Here is a 23102-nt window from a genome sequence, read left to right on the forward strand (position 1 = left end):
CTGTGTTTTAGTGTGTGAAGGTTAAAGGTTTGCAAAACAGAGTGATTAATGGGATCTGGAAACCAAGCCCACCCAGTGGAAATGGATAAGGAACAGCAAAGGCAGTTTTATGTCCTGTGCTACGAGGCAGCGGCTGCCCTGCGTGTTGAGGGGCCTTTGAGGCAGAGCGTGATGCTCCTGTTGCGCGGGGCGCAGGTCCCCTCCGTCTGCCCGCTGGGTTGCTGTCCCCCCTTCCGATACCGGCAGCAGGGTGAGCACCTCACCGCAGTGCCGCCTGCTGTCAAGGGCGGCACGGCATCGGTTCCGTCTGAACACCCGGCAGCCCGGGGTCGGTGCTTGGACTCGCTGATCTTAAAGGTCTCTTTCAACCAAAATGATTCTGTGATTCTGTGAAGTTCCCCTTCCTGCGCCCCCGGGCACACCACCAGGTAATGGCAATGCGCACCCCGCCAGTCAGGCCAGCATTACATACATTAAACCTGAAGTCCTAAACGATGAGCCAGAATGCTTTGGCTTTTCGTTGGGATAAAATTCAGCCACATTTGGTCTGAATTCCCTTTCTTTTGTGCCATTTTGCTCTACATGCTATTCACCTCGCTACGGAACTTTTACATTTTGCTAGCAGGGTAAGATCACATCTCATATGCTGGCTGTATACAGTTGCTTGTAACATATTGCTGGTTTTAGACCAAACTCAACAGTATTTGCGTGCAGATCGGTTTACTTATAGATTTCCTATACCGTTAGCTGTGTTCTGGATGAAAGAAATGTACTTGTGTTCCAGCTATGGCTTTATTACTTTTCCTAGGATTTGTATTCATTTCTTTCCTGAGTGCTTCATAGACTAGAATTCTTACAGGTATTCACCCAGATTAATCACTTTATTTTCTTACTATTCTCCTGAGATTCCCTTCAGTTCTCCATATCAAACTCCCTCCTGTGTTTACGGGCATGTTACAGAGAGTGTTTTTAATTGTTCCTTTGCCTAGTGGCTTAATGTAGGGTTTGCTATATGTTATTCTGAACTATAACAGAGTTCTTAAAATAGCTGGTGTTGCTACAATATCCCTAGCACCCGCTTACCCAGCCGCTGCTCTGTCTTTCCAAAGGCACCCTGCAAAGGGAGACTCGTCCCCTTATCGCTGCGGTGCAGATTGTGCAGTGGATCCGTCTAAACGCCTTCCACTGAGTATCTGAGTTGTTTTAAGCCCTGTAACTTTGTTTGACCAGCACACCTTTAGCTTGTGTGTGACACAGTCGGGATCAACAGTGTGAAGCGAGTAGCTCGTGAAGCCCTGTCCAAGGCAGCACGTCTTACAGTGTTGGTACAGGACCGTCCGCATGGCTTCTGCAAGGTGCTGGAGAAATGAATTCTTAAATGGGCGGATGGATTCCTGCCCCTGCCCGGCCCCACGGAACCCGAAACCTGTGCTTCATCTCAGCGTGTTTCTTCAGGAAGTGCTCAGCACCACGGGGCCTGTGCCGTGGTTCGGGGCTGTGAGCGCAGGGCGGGCAGACGTTCCTGCGCTGTCCCCGCACTGAGTGCCTTGGCAGGCTTGGTGTCCCACCGCGAACACAAGGGCCCGCGCCCGGCTGGCTGCCTGGCCTACCAGTCTGATCTCAGATCTGCATCAGAAGGCTTTTTCTCTTCTCTGGATCCATTCCTCCCCGCTGGGTCCCTATCTCCAGACAGACAGAGGGCTAGGCGTGGGAAAACAGCTGTCTGCAGTTCCGTAACAGCTGGAGGTTGTAGGAAGTTAGCGATGAAAGGGACCAACTGGACAGTAGATCCAGTCTTAAAAAGTACCTGCGAAAAAGGAACTGTCTGGAGAATCTCGCTTGAAGGTTCTGACACTGAAGTGAGAGGCACAAGCTGCAGAGGGGCAACTGGTGACCCCCAGCTTCCTCAACTACCGAGGCAACTCCGAAACTCAGATCATAACCAGCAACGGGTGAAACCTACCGGCAAGTGCTGATTTCAGTCCACTTCAAACCATGGAGCTGAGCTTCTCCAGAGCGGACTTTCGAGATTATATTGTCTCTATTTCTGATCTTCCTATATAGCTGGAAAATCTGAGACTGCTACAAAAACTGAGTTCTGCCAAAGGGGACTCAGTTTGAAGTTGGTGTCCAGTCAAAGCTGAACTATTAAGCTCATTTCCCCTTTAATTCCTTTAATGTTCGTTAGCTGGGTGGGTCAAAGATGGATTTGTCACAAAGTTCGGGTTTGAATCCAGCTCAATGATGAGAGGAAAAATCTGGGGTTCTACATTCTGGACTTTGAGCATTTGCCGAGTGAGTGAAGGTTCAGAGGTAGGAGACAAAGTCCTTATTTGATTTGATGCGAGATTTTTGTTCCTAACTGGAATCCCTAATTCCTTTGTTTTTTCTCTGTAGGCAGCTCAGGTGCCATCATGTAACCTCGGGAGCCCAGTGCAGAAAAGCCATGTGTCACCTGCTGATAAATTGGGAGCGATTTAATTGAATGAACATATATAAAAGACACATGGATGCGAGATGGGCCAGGAGGTCTTCTAAATTAGCTTAGCAGGAGAAAAAAAAGAGTGAATCTGCATTGGTAGTGAAAGTGAAGGGCATTGCTTTTTATCATACAGCCAAGTAGAATCACAAAGGTTAAGAAAACTTACAGCATTCCCTGCCTCTGAGTTTTCTAGGCTATCATATGCCAGCAGACTGAAGAGAAGGAAATAAAGTGCTTATTTAACCAGAAACAATGAATTTTCACTGTTAGTTTTATACAGAATAATCAAAACCACCAGGTGAGTTCTAATGACAAGTGCGAAGCTTCTCAGGGTCTGAGGTGCTCCCGTGAATAAAGGCAAAACCTCAAAACCCACCTCACGTTCTACATCTTTATACCCGCCGCATTCCAGGCAGGTTTTTAGTGATAAAAACTCCTGTAACGGAACAGAGGCGAAAGCTCCGCTTTGTTTGCTCTTTAAAATAAAGCTGATAATGTGAAAAATACCTCAACATATATTACTGGCTACGATTCAAATTGTTTACAGAACAGGGGTTCCCACAGGCCTTAAGCATTTCTCCACCCTCCGGTGAATCTGGTCCCCAGGAGAGCAGGATCTCAAGGGAGACGAGCTGTTGAAACAATGCCAGGAAAAATGTGTATAAAGCTAATTTTTAAAATTATATTTACTTATAGAAATGAGCCTTAAAAAGAAACCTCAGAGGAAAAAAGTCTGCTGTAAACTGGAAGTCTTGGTATTCTCCACCAAACAGGTTAGGAGAAAGCGGGTGAGAAAAACCAAAAGACAACAGCTAAATAAATGGCACCGCTCGCATCAGAACCCGGCACTGACGGCTGTTCCGAGAAGCCGGGTCGCCGGCCCGTTCGACTGCGTCCGCACGCAGCCGGCCGCGCGGCTGCCGCGGCGAGGGGCCCTGGCGCTGGGAGGCCTCTGGCGCCCGCGTCCGGTGTCTCCCTTAGCACACTGGGTCCTGGGGACAGCGGGACACGTGGGCTTTGACAGGATGGCTCCCGGAACACCCCGAGTTTGTCAAAGTGACGCCTGCCCTACTCATGCTACAACAACAGACATGCCAAGGTGTCTCGGTGCCACTTCTCTAGATCCTTTCTCGGTCCCACAAACAAACACAATCCTCTGACTTGGCTTACTAAGGAACTGGCTTATCCGGGATAAAATCATTGCTGTTGCAACCTCCTTCTAGAGCCTGTAGCTAGACATAGCCAGTGCATAGTGTTCGCATGCGTCTCCCTTGTGAGCTCAAGTCACAGCTCTGTTGTCACTGCTCCCCTGGCATCACAACTGAGAGAGGCTGAGAAACAGGACCGGCTTAGGTGACACTCTGGTGTGTGCTCAGAAATGCCAGCGCTCTGTCAGCTAACTCATAGAACTGAAAAGTGATTTTTCATTTAACAGGAAATGTCAGAAATGTAAAGTCTTTTCCCTTTCCAAAACTGTGTGAAAATAAGCAATCAAAAACATTCCACGAATCTCCCGGTAAAAAAGATGAGGTTGTTTGCAGCTGTTTCATTTGTTTCATGTCAGCAAGGATATCAGATCGGTCTTTTGCACTGGTGCCAGAGGCAGCTCCGCACCCTGCAGTGTAGACCCGGAGGTGATACAGCATCCAGGGAAATGGAGGGATCGGTGCAACAGCTGTTTCATTTGCCCTCTGCTGTCATTCTGTTTGCAGTTTCTGTTTCTCAAGAACTGGTGTACTGGTAAGAGGAAAATTCTGCTCCCCTCTCTCTACACCTGCCCTGAAACAAAGCTTCGCCTTCTGGAAATGCCTGAAGAGAGCGGATTGTGCTAGAATCAGTCTACCTGTGCTTCTCCTTGGCAGAAGGACCCTCCCTACTCAGTGTAGTTTTAAAATTCTGAAGATTGCAGCTAAATCCTTCTTCTGAGCGAGACGTTTTTGCTGACATTCAGGTCAGGCCTTTCCTGATGGCTCCACTGCCCACCTCAGGATGCAGTTCTTTGGCTTTGCCACATGCTATGGGGGTAAATTGTTGCTGGTGAACTGGGGGAGTAAAGGACTGATGGCTCTGACATTTCTAAATGAGCACCAGGCAAAGAGCAGAGACAGCTGAGAATCCAGGTTCCTGCAACCCTTAATCCCTCTCCGGGTTTCACGCATTCCCCGTTGCCAGCTCCTTTACCTTGTTGCCGAGGCTGGGGTCAGCCGGGCCGCCCTCCTCCTCTTCGGAACTCTTCTGCTCCTCGTCCGAGGTGCCGAGCTCGGCGGGCGCGGCGGAGAGCGGGCACACCTTGTAGGGCTCGGTGTAGGCACTGCGGGGAGAAGGAACAGCCTGGCTGAGGGGGGCCCGGCCCGCGCCGCGCGGGGAGCCCGGCGTCCCCAGGCGCCGCCGTCGCTGCCGGGCGCAACAGCAAACGTCTAGGCAAGCAGAAGGGTCTGAAAAGAGCAGTAGGAAGGCAACTGAACTCATTCGGGCTTCCCTAAAGTACCAATGTTCTGGCTCATTCTGGAACACGGCGTTGGCACTTAGCTGCAACAAAAACTGCTTTGTTCCTCCCTAATCAACCCTTCAAAATCATGGAATAACGTCATACTAACATCTCAGTACTCATTAAAAACGGAAGTTAGATATTGTAACAACGTTTTGTTCTGGGAAAACGTCAAAAGCATGAGAAAAGTATAAATGCAATACCAATGGCATCAATTAAAGCACAAGATACTCAGATCCCAGAATCCTTGAGCTGTTTCAAGGACATGTGAATTCGGGCCCAGAAGCCCCGAGGGGGCCGCGCGGCAGAGCACTGGATCTGGTGCGGGACACAGGCCACGGGCCTCCCAGCATTTTCTTTCAGGTCTTTTTTAATTTAAATTGCCAGCGATTACAAAACGTCCACGAAGCGGGACCAGAGGTGGGTTCTCCGGGTGGTGCTGCCCTTGCCTTAGAAAGGTGTCTCTGTTGCTGCTCTGAGTGTGCCTTGCTCCAGATACGGCAGCTTTGGAAACCTGGCTCCTTTGGAGGCAGGCTTCCAAACGTTGTTACTGCACAGGTACTCACAGGCTCTATGCAGGTTGTCCCTTCCTTTTGTCTTTTATATGAAATAGGTGAAGATCTTGGTGTCTTACTATATCATGCCTCTTATTATTTAATAATTCTAAAATCTCTGAACTTCATCCAATTATCCATTAGCATTATCCAATTTACTAACCATTTTAGCACCAGTTTTTACTACCAGCCAATTTTAGTACCGTTCTTTCAGTGCAACACAAGACTCGATATTCCAGCACTGGCAAGACAAGTGCCAAGTACAGCAGTGGTAACACCCATCGCTTCCCACCTGACTACGGTGTTTTTACCCTCAAGGATCAGATTGGTGGTTTTGGCCACAGCATCGCTCGGTGAGTTCACACACAGCGTGTGCACCGCAGTGGCCCCGGGCCTTTCACGTTTCAAGGGGCATGTTCCGGCGTCCCGCCAACATTGTTGTCTGGAGAAACCAAATCTGATGGCCCACCAGCTCGGTCTGTGATGTGGGCCTGGCTTACTCTGTGTCTATGGTTTCTTCAGTTCTCATTTCCTTTGAAACATTACTCATTTGCTTTTTCATTTCTGCCTCATCTCTGTATTTTGCTTTGATCTCCCACTTGGGAATCCCAGATGTGAACACATCCAAAGCTTCAAAGGGAATGCTGGAGTGACAGGGGGCTGGGCAGGGATGGGTTAATGGGGGGCACTGACCAGACTCGCTCTTGCTTCGCAAAGGGAGCTCCCTGCAGCCCTGCGCTCGGTTTGGGCTGCGGACGCGCTCTGGTCCCCGCGGGTGCAGCTGCCGCCCGCGGTGCCGCCGCTCGTCCCGCGCGCTCGGGGCTGGCGCGGGGCCAGGCAGCAGCGCCGCTCGCCCCATTGTCTGCTCTTGTTTATTAGTAGTGTCTGCAGTTTTTCAGCGTGGGCGGCATCGCCACACTTCCGAAACCCTGCCCAGCTACAACAACAAAGGGGCCTCAGCGCAGTGAGGGCCGGAGCGAGGCAGATAACAGGAGCAGCTCGGGAGGCTTATTAATAGTTCAGCCAGTCTCCCTCCTTACTTGCACAGCCTTTCTGCAATTTGTAATTGTTTGCCCCAGCAGACATGAAATTAAGTCCCTCCCTCCTTCTCTCTCTCTCTGTCTTATAAATGACTGCATTATGTTAATGTAAGAACACATTATAATTTGGGAAGAATGCTTCAGTATATTAGTCTGGTAATCATTATGAATGGCATTATTAAAGGCTCATCCAGCAGCAAAACTTGCAATATTGCTGAACTGTTGCACGGGCCTCATTTACAGCAGGCCTGCAGTGCAGTGGCACTGGCTTGTATTTAAAGAGAAGTCCCAGGCTGTCGTGGGTCCCGTTTGCACGCGCGATGGGCACCAGCGCGTTCGTGTCGCCCCCTCCCTCCCGCCCTTCTCCAGCAGCACTCGGGTCTCCACATCCTTTCGGTCCTTGGGAATGCACAGAAATGAATGCACACAAACTGAGATAGAAATTGCTTTCTGTAAGAGGATACAGAAACACTGAATTAAAACAACAACTCCTGTATTTGAGAAGCAGCTCCATTTCAGGAATTGTGTGATCTTTGCCTATGTAACACGCTCTTAAACGAGAGAATGAACACGGGTGTTCATCAGCTACAGCAGTTTTCTCTTCCTCAGGGACAAAAGGGATCCTGGCACTTTGTGTGACTTACATGGCAAATCTAAGCACGTGTACCATGACATCATGCCAGACTCATTACCTTAAACTACACTTGCAACAAGGCTAAGGTTTTCTGTAAACTTAACCATTATAATTATATATAGTATAATTTATAATGAAATAATTATGCATATATAATATATGAGTCATAAATTTTCACAACCTTGCATTTCTTTCTTATGTGAAATAATATTTGTATTTAGCTCATTAACAAATAAGCCAAATAAGCTTACTGCAAGCAATGAACTTTAATGCAATGGAAGATGGTGGTAAAAGTGTGGGTGTGGAGAATAAGGGGAGAAACAGTCTCAGAGTTGGTAGTATCTCAATAGACATGGCAATCCCCAACTCATTCTCTTCCTTGCAGCAAAGACATGGCCGAGTGAGAGCAGATTGCAGACACATTCTCTGCTGCTCCTCCAGAAATCGCTGTAATTGTTCCCAGAGTCAGCCAGCACAGCAAAGGACACAATGGGCCTTCGGGGATAGTTTAACCTTAAATTGACTGAATTAATGCAGGAGGAGCAGTGCAACGAGCGCCTTTTATTTAGCACCAGTTACGCTATAATTAGCAGAGCTGCTGATAGGCGTGGGGCAGGGAGCAGCTGTATGGATGCGCTGCACGGGTTATCTGTGGACCTTCACCTCGGAACACGTATTGCTGCATCTGGAGAAAAGTGCTCTGCAGTCTACCGTCTCTCTGGTTATCCTGCCCCTACTGCGACGTTTACATTGGACCTCAAAGGAAAAGGATCTGTGGACGAGGGGAGGATGAAGCCATCAAGGAGAGGGAAGCTGCACTGATCACTGTGATAGCACTCGTTCCTTTGTTAATAAAATCAAGACATGAGTCCTGCTAGCTGTGATCCCTCCAGAGCACCGGCCGGGACAAGCCTGAGGGAGCAGGTGGAGATACACGGCAGCCGTGAGAGCTCACAGACCGCGATTCGCACACTGACAAATACTGCATTTTGTCTAGCTTGAATGTGCAATTCTCAAAGAGATACCTGCCCTTCTTTTTATTTGACACTTATCCTTCGAATAGCTTTGCAAATTCTACCCCATTCCTCAGCAATAATCATATCAATTCATTAGGATTTTTAGAAGTTATTCAGTCAGCATTGGTGAGATGTAAGATTTTAACTGGAGGTTTTAACAGTGACAAAAATACTCAGCCAAGGTTATTATAATAAAGGTCTAGGAAGACTGTGTATTTTCGTTTGTGTAACAACACAAAAGCCCTTGGCTGTAGGCTCATCCCTTGGCCACACACACGTCATGTCTTGTTTCCTTCTTTAGAGTCACCAACTGCCTCAAAAGAAAAGGAAAGAAAAAAGCTGAGTTTGTGGAAATCTACACGCGAGGCCTGTCCCTTCCGCTAGGTGATGTAAATGCCCGGTACCTGCAGTGTGCTTTCAGTGAATCTGTACTTTAAGCACTGCATCCTGAAGACAGGCTCATAAATCTCACCTGCCTTCTGCTTCATGGTCTGTGCTCCCACAGTGATCGTGCTGGGAGAAGGGAAGTACTCCTGTAAGGTATGTATATAATGCATTGCTGCAGCTCTCAGTTATGCTTTGTGGCACCTGTGGAGTACCCATCCTCTGCACTCTGTGGCTCTTTGTACATCTGAAATGCAGCTGGCCAGGCTGTTAAGACGTGCTGGCAATGTTCCTTCAAATGCCAGAGCAGTGGATCCATCACAGTGTCTCTAAGGTATGATCAGGTGTGTTGGGACAGACTTACAGTGTACTTCTGCCTAGTAAGTGAACCTGCTCAGGCAGAGTGAGCGTGCTGGCAGTTTGGTGGTCAGTCAAGAGCAATTCAGCATGCCCCTGAAGCAATGAGCGCCTGCGCAGGGATCAGGGGTTCTGTGGTTCTGGTGCCACAGGGTTCCCCCACGTCAGTCGCGTGGGAGGCCGGGGCCAGCGGAGACCGCTGTGACTGCCCCCATCGCCGGGCAAAGCAAGGGGGATGGGGCCATGAGCACACCCGTGTGACCCTCGTGGTGGGACAGTCATACGAACCTACGGCAGTGATGGCAACTGGGAGAGGCAGTGGGGTCCTGAATGGCCCTGTTTTGTTCAAATTGGTTATTTATTTTCTTGTATCCATTCGTAAATTGTTTTTTTAATTCATTCTGCAAAAGGAAGTCTCATTACTAAAGGAAATTAAAGTCCAAATGCATTTAAAGCCTATAAAAGGAAATGCCCATTAGTGCAATGCATTTAGCCAGTCAGGTCCCTGTTACGGCAGATCATCAAGGCAAGCATCGCAGCGGCAGTCTGAACACGGCGGGAAAGACAAGGTGTCTGCTGATAACATACGAAGCCTGACTAGGCGCGGTGACAGAGGGACAATCACATTCATACTCTGAGGCAGAAGCTGTTTGCCTGCCACGGCCAGAAGGGACTTCTTCCTTGTGCCACAAATGGTTACATTTGACGTTTGTTCTTTCTTGGATTGTTACGGTGCAGGATATAGGAGAGGGGAAGAGGAATTCTGATCAGGTGCATAAGGCTCTTGCTCTGTTCTGAACAACTTTAGGGACAAAACTCTTGCAGGTTCAGCCCCTGCTCCAGGAGGTGCTCACAGAACCACAATGTTGGTGCAGGCGGTGCGGAGCGCGCAGGGGCTTGGGCTCCAGCTCAGGGAATGTCCTCTGGCCCGGCCAGGGCCAGCGTAAGTAGAGGAGGGACCAGAGAAAGCCTGGCGGTGAGGTTTCACCAGCCGTGTCCCAGACGTGCTGGGATGGGTGGGCTGCTCCTGCTTCGAGGCACCTGCACAGACCTGCACGGCTAACGCGTTTCAGGCTCAGCCCCACGCGCCGCGGGTGCACCGCGAGCCCCACCGCGCTCCCGACCCTGCGCTTCGAACCACGGGGAAAAACAAGGCAACAGTAAAAGGGGGACATGCCTGAAAACAAAACACGACGTCCTTGGGCCTCAGACAAGGGGCACACCCCGCGCAGGCACGGCGGGCGCAGCCCTGTCCCGCATTTCCTGTAAACAGGGGCCGCTTCCTCCCCAGAGCTGACCTGGCAATGAACTGGCCAGGCCTGACGCTCGGCGCGCCGCGCCCGAGGCCCCTCCATGCCAGAAGGTACAATGGGGCGGCTGGTGGTGCATAACAGGTTATTAGAGGCAGCTCTGCCCTTTATAGACTACTTCGAGCACATTATTTACATGGCATGGCAGGCACCACAGAGCTTTTACTTTCATTAAATCATTAGCTTCACGGGCACCCAGAACTCTTCTATCCAGCAGCACCAGCAGAGCTTGTCCGTTAGGCACCAGCACAGCTCTCACGTCTTTTTCTTCCTCTTGCTAAATGCTGTTGCCAGCACCCTGTCGTTCCCCATCTCTGGTAACCTTTTGCTGTGTTGAATCCTTGCAGTGCTTGGAAACCTGAACTGAGGGGGGCAAAATGAAGACCTAAGCGTTGGCAGAGACAGAAGTCTCTGTTTTGTGCTGTGAAACTCTTCTTCCTTCCCAGACCGTGCAGGCCATACATCTGCACCATACTGAACTTTCCATACTGCACATCTGTCAAGAGACAGAACATAACAAGGAAAACAGGCACTAATTATCAGGATGGGTTTCAGGTGATTTGCTGAGCAACACCTAGTCACAGCACAAATGGCCTCTGACAATGAAACCACCCAGCACTTCTGCCCTTCTCCTCTATGAAGCGCTTATCTTCGTGACAGGCTGACTTAGGATACAGTGGTGCAAAACTGTGAGGAATTAACCCTGGTTTTAGAGGAGTCACTTCGTATTTATACTTGTGAACTTTGAGCTGAATAAGACCCTCTGATTTCACTCTGAACCAACTGTAAAACTTACTCCTCTCATGAATCAGTGACAGAATAAGCCCACCACCTAGGACTGCATTAATAAGGAGTAGAAAAAGCTACCTCCTCTAAGAAGTGAGCGTCACTGGTCGGCCGGGGCTGTGGGAGTACAGCTCTGCGGAGAACAAACACCGGCTGCGAGGCACAGCTGAAATCCCTGCCCTACCACAAATTCCTTGCTGCTGTCTTCGGATGTTTCCTAACTGCTTTGTGCTTTGGCTGTCCTTGTGTAAAGTGGTTAATCCCCGAGCAACGTCATGTTTAAAATACAGATAAGACTGAAGGCTTTTGGAAACTGCAGATCCCTCCCAGAGTCTAAACCAGAACTGCTCTGTCCAGCTCCGCTGAGGCACAGTTTTGCTCCTGTTCTTCCTCTCGTCTGCAAAGTAGAAGGGATTTCACTATTAAGGCAAAGCAGGGTGAGGACCCCCAGGATCATGCCTGTGTTTATTAAAGTCAAGGCACAGAGTAATGTTTACATTCTTGTAGCCAAGCTGAGATACGGAAAATCTACCTGGGGCCGTTTAACAGTCCCGTTTGCGGTGCTGCTGTTTTCTGCGGGGGCTCTCGGGCGCTTTCCCACGGCCAGGCCGGCGCGGCTGCTGCAGGAGGGCGAGCGCTGGAGAACGCCCGCAATGGACGATTTAGCAGCCTGAAGCTTAGAAATTTATTTCCAAGCCTCAGAAAACTGCAAATACATTTTTCAGATACTCTAGAAATGAAGCAGAACCGTGTCCATTTTTGGCTGCCCTGAGACCAAAACCTGTGGGTATTTCTTCCTCTGTATGGCTGGTCTTTTACGCACTGGGATGTGAGAAACTTAGAATCCCAACTCGCAGTGCTGACCGATTCAATGCGATCTAGGATGAAAACCAGACCTGGGAGAAGCAGAGCTTGGTTTTTCTGTATCTTAGTCTACGGCATATGGGAGTTTCCCTTAAACTTTGTCAGAGAATATATATTGTTCACATAGAAGGCTTTTGTGAATTGTTCCCTTTTGGAAAATGTTTGAGCTTGCTCTATTTTCAGGTGCTACACTGAATTGCCAGGGCAGTCAAATCATAAACAGCTGCTCAGATCCTCAGCAGAGCAACCCATGTACCCCAAATGACCATCTGGCACAGTATCACATGCTCAGCCAGATTCCGCTTACAGAGTCACTTTTCCGACTACAACACATTCACCAGTGTTTTTCTGACTATGAGTTCTGGATCCAGTTAAAAGAAGATGATACATTTCACAGAAAGGAACTGTCTGATGACATGGCACATCTCGCTGATCGGAGATCGGGGTATGTTCCTGATTATTCTTCCTTTGTTTATTTTTGGCAGTGTAACCTAGCCATTAAAAGTTGGAACCAGAGTCTTTATGTTCTATTTTCATTTTATTGCCAGCTCGTTATTCCATACTTGCCATGGAAAATACTCATGGTAAGTTCAGCATAATGAAGACCATGCTGCCCTGCAGGACCCTCGAGACGGGAGGGGAGTTGTTGCTTCCCCGGCTGGCGGGATCCGCTGCTTTATCAGCAGCGCGCAGCCAGCTCTGGGAGCCGGCCAGGGAAAGCGGCAGTGGCGCTGCCATCAGAAGGAAACCTGTCTAGATGACATTAGTTATATTGCCTATTTAAAACCGAAACAGAACAGAACCAACTTCTGGAGTGAGACTTAACAAACTCCTCTCTTACCACTGTCAGCCTTACTCCAGCTATTTGTGCTGCCAGAGCCACAAAGGAATCTGCACAGATTATAGAACCTTTCTTGCTATTGAGCAAAATGTCCTTCACTCTGGAGGACGACCTTCACGGGCAGTCAGCCCTGGATGAAATCTGCCCGCGCAGTCTTTCTGAAGCAGTGGCGGTTTGTGCTAAATGTGCCTTGGCCTCACGATAAGATCCCCAACCTCATTTTGCTACTACGAAACACAAGCTGAACACCGGGCTCTCTGTTGCTTTCAGGCCAGCACGTGTCGGCCCTGTCACTTGTTTGTGGGCTGGCAAAAACATTGAAAAATGCAATCATGTTCTTCCCGAATCACTGCAATAGTGCTCCCTGGTGCGGGTGCTGCAAGGTTCCGTGACTCGGGCAGCGGGAGGGAGACGTGTCCGCAATGCTGCTCTGCCCCGCAAAGACCAGTCCCAAATTAAGGAGCGCCCAGTCACTTGCGTTTTAAAGTTCCTGAGGTCCCGCAAGCTGGATGTGCATCAATACCTCCCTATCGGAAGGGCAGGGAGCTTTGACAGCTTTTCCTTTCAGTTTTCAGGGAGATCTGAGGACATACGAAGGGAATTGACACTACTAAGAAACCTCTTATCTTCGCGGTCGTGCTTCCAGCAGGGATTCCCTTTGGACTTGGAAGCACACCTTGGGTTTGAGACTCCACTACCCTGCAGCCTCACCAGGAAAACAGCGGAGCTCCTGCAGTTCGAACCAACCCAGACCTTGTATCTGCCTTCTCTTTCCTGATGTTTGGAGAAACCATCAAGTGAACTGAATTTTCTTGCGTTTCAGAGATTTGCTCAGTAGTTAGAGCAGAATGTTTTCAGGAGGAGAGAAATACAGCTTAACTGCCAAATGTAGGGCTGAATGAAAGTGCTCAGTGATTTTCTGTCTCTTACGCATCAGTTTCAGCTCCCAGAGTAAAATTAGAGCTGGCTGCAGTTCTGCTTGGCTGAGGCTTTTTTAATTGAAAAATCAAGCTTGGCACGATTAAAAATTGTGTAGATTTGTGACATTTGGCTGGGATTAATATGTTAATTAATTCTGCTCCGCCCGAATACTTCTGGAAAATCAAAACCATCTTAATTCTCCCATTCAAAAGTACGTTTTAGTTCAAAATTTACTTCAATATCTATCTGTCTCTCTATCTGTCTGTCTGTCTATCTATCTATCAATCACTTGTTGGGAACTACAGAATTCCTTTACTTTTTTTCTTGGATTTTCAGTTAGGCACGGGCATTTTATTTCTCTTGCAGCCAGTGAAGAAATGCTTTTCTTTAGAGCTGCAATCAAAGTAGCAGATACATTGTTTGTCCAGCACAGTTTAAAACATGTCTTTACATTTATGTCATCTTACTATATGTCACTCTCACTGTGGCTCTTTACCCTGGGCATATTCACTGCGATGTGTTTTTATTTCACTGCCACTGTCTGTCTTTTTTAAGCCTGACAATATGAAAGCAGAAAGTGTAAAGATTCGGTTTTAGCTCATGCATTGTCCCGATCTAGGTAAGGCCTGGCAGATTTGACCTCGAAGCCGCGCCGCACGTCCTGCAGGCGCGGGCGCAGCACGGCCGTGCCCAGCGACGCCCCACGCGCCTCCCCGAGGAGCTGCCGTCAGAAAACCGAACCAGCTGCTCCTCAGCAAGTGCACCCGCCTGCACGGCGCGTCAGGAGATGAGGTGGGTTAACACCCGAGGTTTTCATCCCGGTTTACTACATGTACTCAAGACTAAGGAGCAGCTGCCCACAGACAGGTGTTTGAGGTGTTTACCCTGTGGCAGCTGAGCGGGGCCGCATGGGGAACAGGCCCAGCACCTGCCTCAGGCTGCCAGAGCCCTGCGGCTGCACCCCGGCGCGGCCCAGGCTCCCAGCGGGGCGGCCGGCGGCCCCTGAGCACCGCCCTGCCCGCCGTGCCCGCCGCCACCGCCCTGCCCGCCGCCACCGCCCTGCCCGCCCTGCCCGCCGTGCCCGCCCCGCGCAGCCGGGCCGGCCCGGGCACGGGGACCCCGCACGGGCGCCCGGGGCGGGGCCGCGGACAGGCTGCTCAGCCAATGGGGGGCCCGCGCCCAGAGAAGGTTCTGGGCCGGCAGCCGCCGCGGGTCCCCGGGTTGCCGGGACAACGGGGCCGGGACTGGAGCCTCTTCGAGACCGGGCAGCGGCTGAGGAGCCTTCCCCGGGTGGAGCCGCCCTGCTGCCGGTGAGTGGCTGTTTCTGCTGGGTGGGTCCGAGCAGCCCGTGTTCCCCGCGCGGGTGGCGGTTTGTGCCGCGCGGTGGGTGAGAGGCTGCGGGTGAGGGCCGCGTGCGCTGCGGGGCCGCGGTTCCCGTGTGGCCACGTGCTGGTAACACTGCCCGCGGTGCGTGGAACCTGCCGTTCGTTACGTGTTGCTGCAGCGCTGACGGGTTTTGGGTTCCCCCTGGCTTGCACCGATCTCTGCCATTGGGTTTTAGTCTGTTTGGTTGTGGCGCTCAACTGAAGCTGGCTTAAGCTTATTGGCGTGGTGTCGTTTTGGTGTGCTTCTGTGACAAGTACCTGTCTGAGCTTCCTTTGGGAGCAGGAGCCTGAGGCCGCCCGGGCGCCGCCGTGGCCGTGGGCCCTGCGCGGGCGCCGCCGTGGCCGTGGGCCCTGCGCGGGCGCCGCCGTGGCCGTGGGCCCTGCGCGGGCGCCGCCGTGGCCGTGGGCCCTGCGCGGGCGCCGCCGTGGCCGTGGGCCCTGCGCGGGCGCCGCCGTGGCCGTGGGCCCTGCGCGGGCGCCGCCGTGGCCGTGGGCCCTGCGCGGGCGCCGCCGTGGCCGTGGGCCCTGCGCGGGCGCCGCCGTGGCCGTGGGCCCTGCGCGGGCGCCGAAGGGCATCGCTGGCCGGGGGGCTGAACTTGCTCTGGGCTTCTGGAGAACAGCGTCTAATTAATCGAGCCAGTTGCTCAAGTGAAAGGGTCCTTTTACAAGCTCTTTGGGAGGGGTCTTGGCAAAACAGGCAGTGCCTCTCAAATATGTTCTTCTATCTATTAACTCTAATTGGTCGATTAAGATTAAATTAATTGTTGCATGCCACTGAACAGCAAATCTTTGAGGTGTTTTTTGCATTAGCGCCCCCCCCCCCCCCCCCCCTTGGGTCCTGTAAAAGAAAAATTCTTGTAGGATAATTAAAAATGCACTGTGCATTATAAATAACTTTGCTGGATGGCACAACAAACCATAAACTACTAGGTTAGATTTGCATTTAAAATGCAATAAGATTCTGCTGTTTTTGTTACAAATCTAATCTAGAGATATGCACCGTATCTTTGAGCAGTGGATTCTGGAAAGGCTGCAGAATTGTGATGTGCAGCGTTTCATTCAGTAGATCTCCCCGGTAAGGGCGGAGGCGGGAGCGAAGGGCGCGCGCTGAGCGCTCGCGGCAGTACAGACCTGACCCTGTTCCCGGCTGGTCTCCTCACCCTGTCTGCAGTACTCGCGTTTTTCTGAGCGGTGCTAGGAATGCTTGAATCACACACTTCTGTGCCCCATAAACATAATCTAGGGTAAATTTGCAATACACAGCAGACTCGCTACTTTTGTGTAACCTCCCTGAAATGTATTTCTGGTTCATATAATGGACACAGAGTAAACCAAGAAGTCTACCCAGGCTTATAAGCCCTCTGGGCATGAAGGTGGCCACTCTTCCTACTCTGCACTGTCATTTGATTAGAAAAGTAGCCATCAGAATGGAGTCCCGGTACTCATAACACCAACACCTGCTGAGGACTGGGGGCCTCTCCTGGAAGGTGCGTTGGACCGTGATTCCTCATAAACACGGGCAGGTTGGGTCCAGTGCGTTGTGGCTGAGCAGTGGCAGCTCTGAGGCTATTGTGGGTCCATCTGCTGTGTGTGCAATGCAGAGCTGTGCAGGGAGCACGCTGCCCTCCCGAATACTTGTACTGCCCTCCTGACACCTGCGTCGACATGAACCGGGACAAACCGCTCGAGAGCGGGCACTGAGCTGCTGTAAGATTGATACCTAAATCTAGATGATGTATTACAATCTCTCCATCTTCAGTATCGAAATGACATTACTGGTGCTGTCCAGAGATACTTCTCAAAGGTGCTTGTTTGAAAAGCTCGGCTATCAAAGTGCATTTAATTTTTCTGTCCTTGCCATCTTGGGAGAACAATTCCCCAGGCCTCTAAACCTGACAATCCAAGACAAGCACGCCTTGTGCCCAGGCCTGGGCAGGGTTATCTCCACGGGCTGCTCCTGTCTGTGAGCAGCTGGACATCCTGCACGAACCGCTATCACCTTCTCACTCCCTGGGGCAATTCAGACAATTCTACAATAAACAGAAATAAAGACATGACTCATGTCAGAGCTGGCTGGGGCTATTGTCAAGGGTTTCAATAGGCTGTGCACAGCCTCAAGTCAGGGTATAGTACTGGGATCCCTTGTTCTGCGATGATCTTACAAAACCTTTTCAGGTTTATGCTGCAAAATGCCACAGCTGCTAAAAGCTGCTGAGATTGTATTTTCCATCGTGTTCACCAGATCACACGTGAAAATGTCTCACTGTATCTAGGCACAATCGTCCCTCTGTTACAGCATTTTAATGGGACTTTTTCCCATCTACAAGATCCAGAGTGCTGCATGTGTTCCGCATTGAGATTAAATACCCCTATGTATAGATGTATATAAGTTTTAAAAGTTAATTTATGTTTCTTTTAAAAACCTCTCACAATGCGTATGATCACCATGTTTCTCCTTGGCTTAATAACTGTCAGCAGGTTCCATACAACAGACCCATACGCTGGCTGGCGTGCGCTCTGCAGTTCTCTAGCATGCAGATTATCTCGTCTTTTACTCCATGCACTTTTTTTCTCACCCATTTTCTTATATAGGCTTTTACAAACACACCTGTCTGTGGCTACAGCACATAGGGCCAGTGATCACTGGTGGGAGGAAGGTTTTGCCTACTTAGCCTCTTATTAAAAGGTAAAAGTCTTCCAAGGAAAAGAATTGCAATGACATTCATTATAAAAATTAGCGATTTGCAAGGCCAGGCTCTAAGCCATCTCCTGTAAGATCCTTTCAGGTCTTTGTTGATTTTCTGACTAATATTTAAATGAAAGGGATTTCTAGCCAATTGTGAAGAGATTTCCTAAACTCTTCTAATATCCTTTACAGAAACCTTTTCCGCTTTCTTACTCTTGGAATGAGCTTAAATGTGTGAATGTGAAGTAGCAGTAAAACAGACCATCCTTTTAGAAACAGTTCTGGTTTATTTTTCTCATAGGAGAGTAGAATTGGTTTATGAGCCACAATTATAGCTACATTTGCTTGAATGACAGAGAATATGTGAGACCTATAGCCTCCTAAGATGCTTCTCTCCAGAACTTTTTGGCAATGAGGAAAGTACACAAAGGCATTTGAAGGCAGATATTCTTACAGGCTTCAGCTGGATTGTGTTTGGGGCCTAACTCCGTGGTGTGGCTATTATTTGACTTACTTTAGAAGTTAAATTGTTTCAAATATCTTCACTAATTGAAAGAAAAATAAAATGGAGTAGAGTGAGAATAAATTGATGAAGAAAATCTGATTTATTCAGCTAATTTAAGCAAGTGAAGAGGTGACATCTTCAGCTTCCCCCTGCTTTGATGGGCGCAGTTGCACGTGGGTTTAATTCACTCTGGACTTCATAGAACAGTCCTGAACATTTGCTCTGCCCTTGTCTGTGTAAGACTTTAAGGTTGCACGTCTCTGCTCTGAGCATTAAATGACAGCCCTGTAGGTTAACTGCACCCTTCCTGAGCCTCAGGTCAGCAAGGACTTGTCTGACTTTTTTTTTTAAACGTGTTAGGGATGCAGATAAAGAGCGGAGCTGAATTCCTCATCAGCCTTTGATAAAGAGCTCATGGATTCTTTCAGTAGTTATTCTCAAATCTTATCAGGTACGTTTATTATCCTCAGGAGTGTTTCTCCCCGAACAAGTGTCTCTTTGCTTGCTCGGACGTCTGTCCGTCAGTGCAGCATCCGCGCTCCTCGGACGCGCTGCCGCTCGGCAGACCCAGCAGTATGGCTGTGTCGTGTTTTCTAAGAGGCCTCTTCCTACTTGGAAACTTACTGGGCTTTTCTGTAAATTAAACAACTGTGGGTTTCCTTGAGGTTATATAAATGACATTGATTTGTAATTATAACAATAGATACATTCCTGTATATTTCTTTTACTATTTTAAATATAACAACACTGATTGTCCTTTCTTGGTTGTTGCTATTTCATCATGTGAACTACTTACACTGAAGCTTCCATTACATAATTATCTCTATACTTTCACCTTATCTTTCATATGCTGTGCTCAGATACCACACTGTGCCTTTCTAGGTGTTGGTCTTTTACAACATATGTGCTGCTAATTTGAAGGAGCAGGGAGAGCCAGGAATGTGCTGTGTGGGAGGAAACTCACTCAAATGGTTTAGATTTCACCTTAAGCTTAAGGGCATAGGAAGGTATGAGTGGCATATTATTCAGATCATTTTTAGGCAGAGAATTCATGTCCTATGACATGTATTGCTCTCAGCTTTTGTGAGGGTTTTTTGTGTGTGTTCCAGAAGGGTAGGGGATAGGTGATCATACAGACTGTCCTGGCTGCAGTACTGGAGCTGATCTGGGGCTGGTGCTCCACAGGGAGCAGAGAAGATATAATCACTTAAGTGGCGTAATTAGATAAAACAAAGGTTGATGAAGCCAGTGGTAAGGCAAGGGGACAGCTGATTCGTTGGAGGGGAAATAACAGATCATCAACTGGATTTTTCTCCTTTTAAAGGACATGGATTTGCATTCGCTATGGCACATCAGCCATAGGCAGTTGTTACGTTGCTGTCTATACTATGGTTTTCCTATATATTTTGGAATTGGTCTGTGCTGACGTAGTCCTTGTGATCTTGTGCGTACCCTGGCAGGAGCCCGGACGGACAGTGGCTGTGCCCAAGGATGCTCACAAAGCCTTTCACAGCTGTTCACCTGTGAGGCATCATCTGCAGGACTCGTACTTCACATGCTGGCACTGGGGTATCGGTCCCTAAGCACCCATGTGTTCCTGCTTCAGTCTGGCCAAATTAAAGGAAAGGTATCGCCTGCTTGACACTTAAACCATGTTTTTTTCCTGACTTTCTACTAAACACAATTTTTCTCCATATTCCTCTTGAAGAAGCAAATCCCTTGGGAATAGAACACATTTGCAAAGGAACAGGAGACTGAAGAGGTAATGATCTTTCTTGATTGTACTAAAGCTGAGAAGCATCAGATGGGTGCTGTATGTCTTGAAAAGCAGTGAAAAGTCAGAGCCTTGAGAGTAATTTACAGACTGCAATTCTAGAGATGTATTGGAGTTACCATGAACCTTGGTGTGATTGCACAGGGCACTGGAATCCCCACACTGGCCCCCAAGAATTCACCTGAGAGTCAAAGTCTGAGCAAGTCCTGCTGTTGGTGAAGTACAATAATCAGAAGGGTTCTTCTGGCATGTATCGATCAACATTTTATATAGAGGGATATAGGAATGTACAGGTGGCAGCAACATGGGCTCTCAGCTCTTTTCTTACAAATATTCAACATCACAGTGGGATTAGCTGTGGAACTATAGTTGTACTCCCTTTATTCCTTTTCCCTATCTTCTTTCCTCTCTGGATTTGGAGCACTTAGCAGAAAGAAGGATTGAGACATAGGAAACGTGGTAAATCCAAACTATGGACTCAAGTAGAAAGCAAAAGGGGGAAAAGAAATTCTGAAAATATCCAACCTGTGCCGTCTTCCTGACCTTATGTAAACCCTGATAAAAGACTCTCTCCATCTCTCCTAAAAGCACCGGCAGTGATACTGTGGTAGATGATGAAATGAGTGTCTGAGGTATCTCTTTCCCATCCCCGTGATGTTTATCATGCTGCCATACGCATGGCTGCTGCTCTGGTGGTCAGGCTGGGTTAGTGGAGCTATTCTTTAAGATGTGCCAGAATATTCTAACTGACTTTCACCTGCTGGAAGTTTAGCCAGTAGCTTTGGTGAAACGGCTGACTTGGCGCTGTTTGGGGAGAAGGTGGTGCCACGGGGTACAGCGCGCTGTCCCACAGCTGGGCACAGCTGCCCTTTGCTTTCAGCCTGAGCAGTTGGTTTCTGGTGCTTTGCACTTCGTCGTGCGGCCCTTCAGAGAGAAGGGGCTAGGAAGGGACTTTTCAGAAGCAAATGAAAATCGAGTCTGATTCAGGCTGTGTGGACTAGGGAAAGATATGGGCAATTTTGCCCAGTTCCACTTATATCTCATTATTTCTACGCTGTGCAGAAGGGTAATGATGATCTATATTGTCATACACCCAGATCAGAGTTTAATTATTAATACCAGATAGCTAAATTTTGGGGATACACAATAACCGCCCTTCAGGGGGCAATACTCCCAGTTCTATTTTGGCAACGGTAATTCTAAGTTAAGATATATTTCATAGAACACTACAGTTATTGGACTTTTTCTATAAACGTGATTGCTTCTAATTAGAAATTATTGGTTTAAACCTGCTCCACATGATCCTTCCTTTTAAGCAAGAAGATTAAACAGTGAATCTTCTCGCCTGTCAGTTGCTGCGAGCCCCTCCTGCCCTGCGTCTCCCCGGTCACACACAGTACTGGAGGTTCTCAGATTATTATAATTTTTTCTAGCACTCTGTCATTCTGTTTTCTGAAATGTAATAAGAGAGTTGTACTTGGTCATTCATCCAAAAATGTAGCAATTGCACAAGTTCTCATCAGATGCTAAATACCAGTGCTCTGCAGGTGAATGCACTGAGGAAAAGTTCAGAAGCTCCAGTCTCACGTATTGCAAGGGTATAATCTACACACTTGTACTCTCAAATGGCTGAAATAAGCCTCAGGGTAAGAGCAGGCTGGAGTTCAAAGTAATTTTTATTCCTGTGTGGCTGTGGTAGAGCTGTGGTTGATAGGTGTTTGTATTAGAAAGCTTAAATCCATTGAGGGATATTCTAGGCAGAACTGCTTTAGCAGGAAATAAAACATCCGTGTCCATCTATCATGTATGCGTGTGTAAATGGGTCATGTACATATACAATTTGCTTTGCTCTACAACAAGACCATACACAGTTTCTCCAAGTATGTTACACCACTGGATATGTATTAACCATTTATATTTCATCCAACCTTTTCAGGCGTCTGTCCAAAACATCCTGACAAACACACAAATAACAGCTATCTTAGCAGCAATGTACGTGTATTGCTGTCTGCCCGATGCTCTTCCCTTCCACCCCAGCTCTCTTGATAAAGAGCTTGTTCAGGAGCCTTCATTTCTCCCCCAACCGCAAAACTACATGCACAACAAGCAGCAGACTCAAAAATTACGTTCACGCCTTGACCTTGAGACTTCCTGAAGCAGTTTGGATTGGCTCTCCCCTTGAAACAACAGGCTTCCACAGGAAGTTCATAAATGGGCCCAAGTCACAGCAATTGACGTAGTTTTAATATTTTTAACTTGGTTCTTTAAGAACTACCTAAAATGGGTGGCGTTTCGTGGACACAAAGAACTGGCCAGCTTGCCCAAGAGCCCACGTCAGCGTGCGGGGCGCGAGACGCGACTGACAGGCTGTCAGGCCCTGCTGCCGCTGGGCACCGTGCTGGGGACATGGCTGCGTGTGCCACCCTCTGTGCCACCCTCTGTGCCACCCTCTGTGCCACCCTCTGTGCCACCGTGTCCCAGCGCCAGCGCCGCAGGATCCCAGCCCTGCAGGAGCCAAACCACAGGCCTGTGTCCCAGCCCCGCGCACGGTCGGGTCCGCAGCCTGAGCATCCATACAGTCTGTCTCCCCATGTCTGACTCACCGCCCCCACCTGCCCTGATTCACCCGTTCTGGCCTCTCTCAGAAAGACAAAGCATTGTACTTCATTCCCATCTTAAAAATGGCTTGCAAGACTCTTTCAGAGGTGTTAAAAGAAAAGTTCTTTTACTGCCCAAGTCTGAAATACCGAAAGTGGGATGGTTTGTTCCATTCACAGTGACAGGGGAGAAGACCAGAAAAAAATAGTTGCAAAGAAAGGAGTATTAAATTTTTAGAAGGAGAATGATGGATGAAAATGGACATGAAAACCTTTTTAAGATGCTTGTCTTTTTCACAAAGGTCTGACAAAATACAACTACATCAAAGACATTCCTTTTCGTTCATTTGCTTTGCACCTTGTTTTCACATAAACTGTTTAGCATTAACTTAATGGAAAACGCTCTTCTTATTTACATCTCCACTGATGATATGCTATAATCTGACAGCAGATTCAAATGCAAAGGTCTTGAGTGCAT

General features: G+C 48.7%; 1 protein-coding gene across 1 annotated transcript in view; it reads right to left on the minus strand.

The window, feature by feature from the left end:
• Nucleotides 1–23102, minus strand: part of FGD5 (FYVE, RhoGEF and PH domain containing 5) — a gene marked incomplete at its 5' end in the record, with an annotated part of 78473 nt that overhangs the window by 40031 nt on the left and 15340 nt on the right. Inside the window, one exon of the mRNA XM_080350196.1 lies at nucleotides 4664–4793. Coding sequence (XP_080206322.1) covers nucleotides 4664–4793 — 130 coding nt within the window. The remainder of the gene's footprint in view (nucleotides 1–4663; nucleotides 4794–23102) is intronic.

The sequence above is a fragment of the Nesoenas mayeri genome, assembly GCF_963082525.1.
Source record: "Nesoenas mayeri genome assembly, chromosome: 10".
NCBI lineage: Eukaryota > Metazoa > Chordata > Aves > Columbiformes > Columbidae > Nesoenas > Nesoenas mayeri.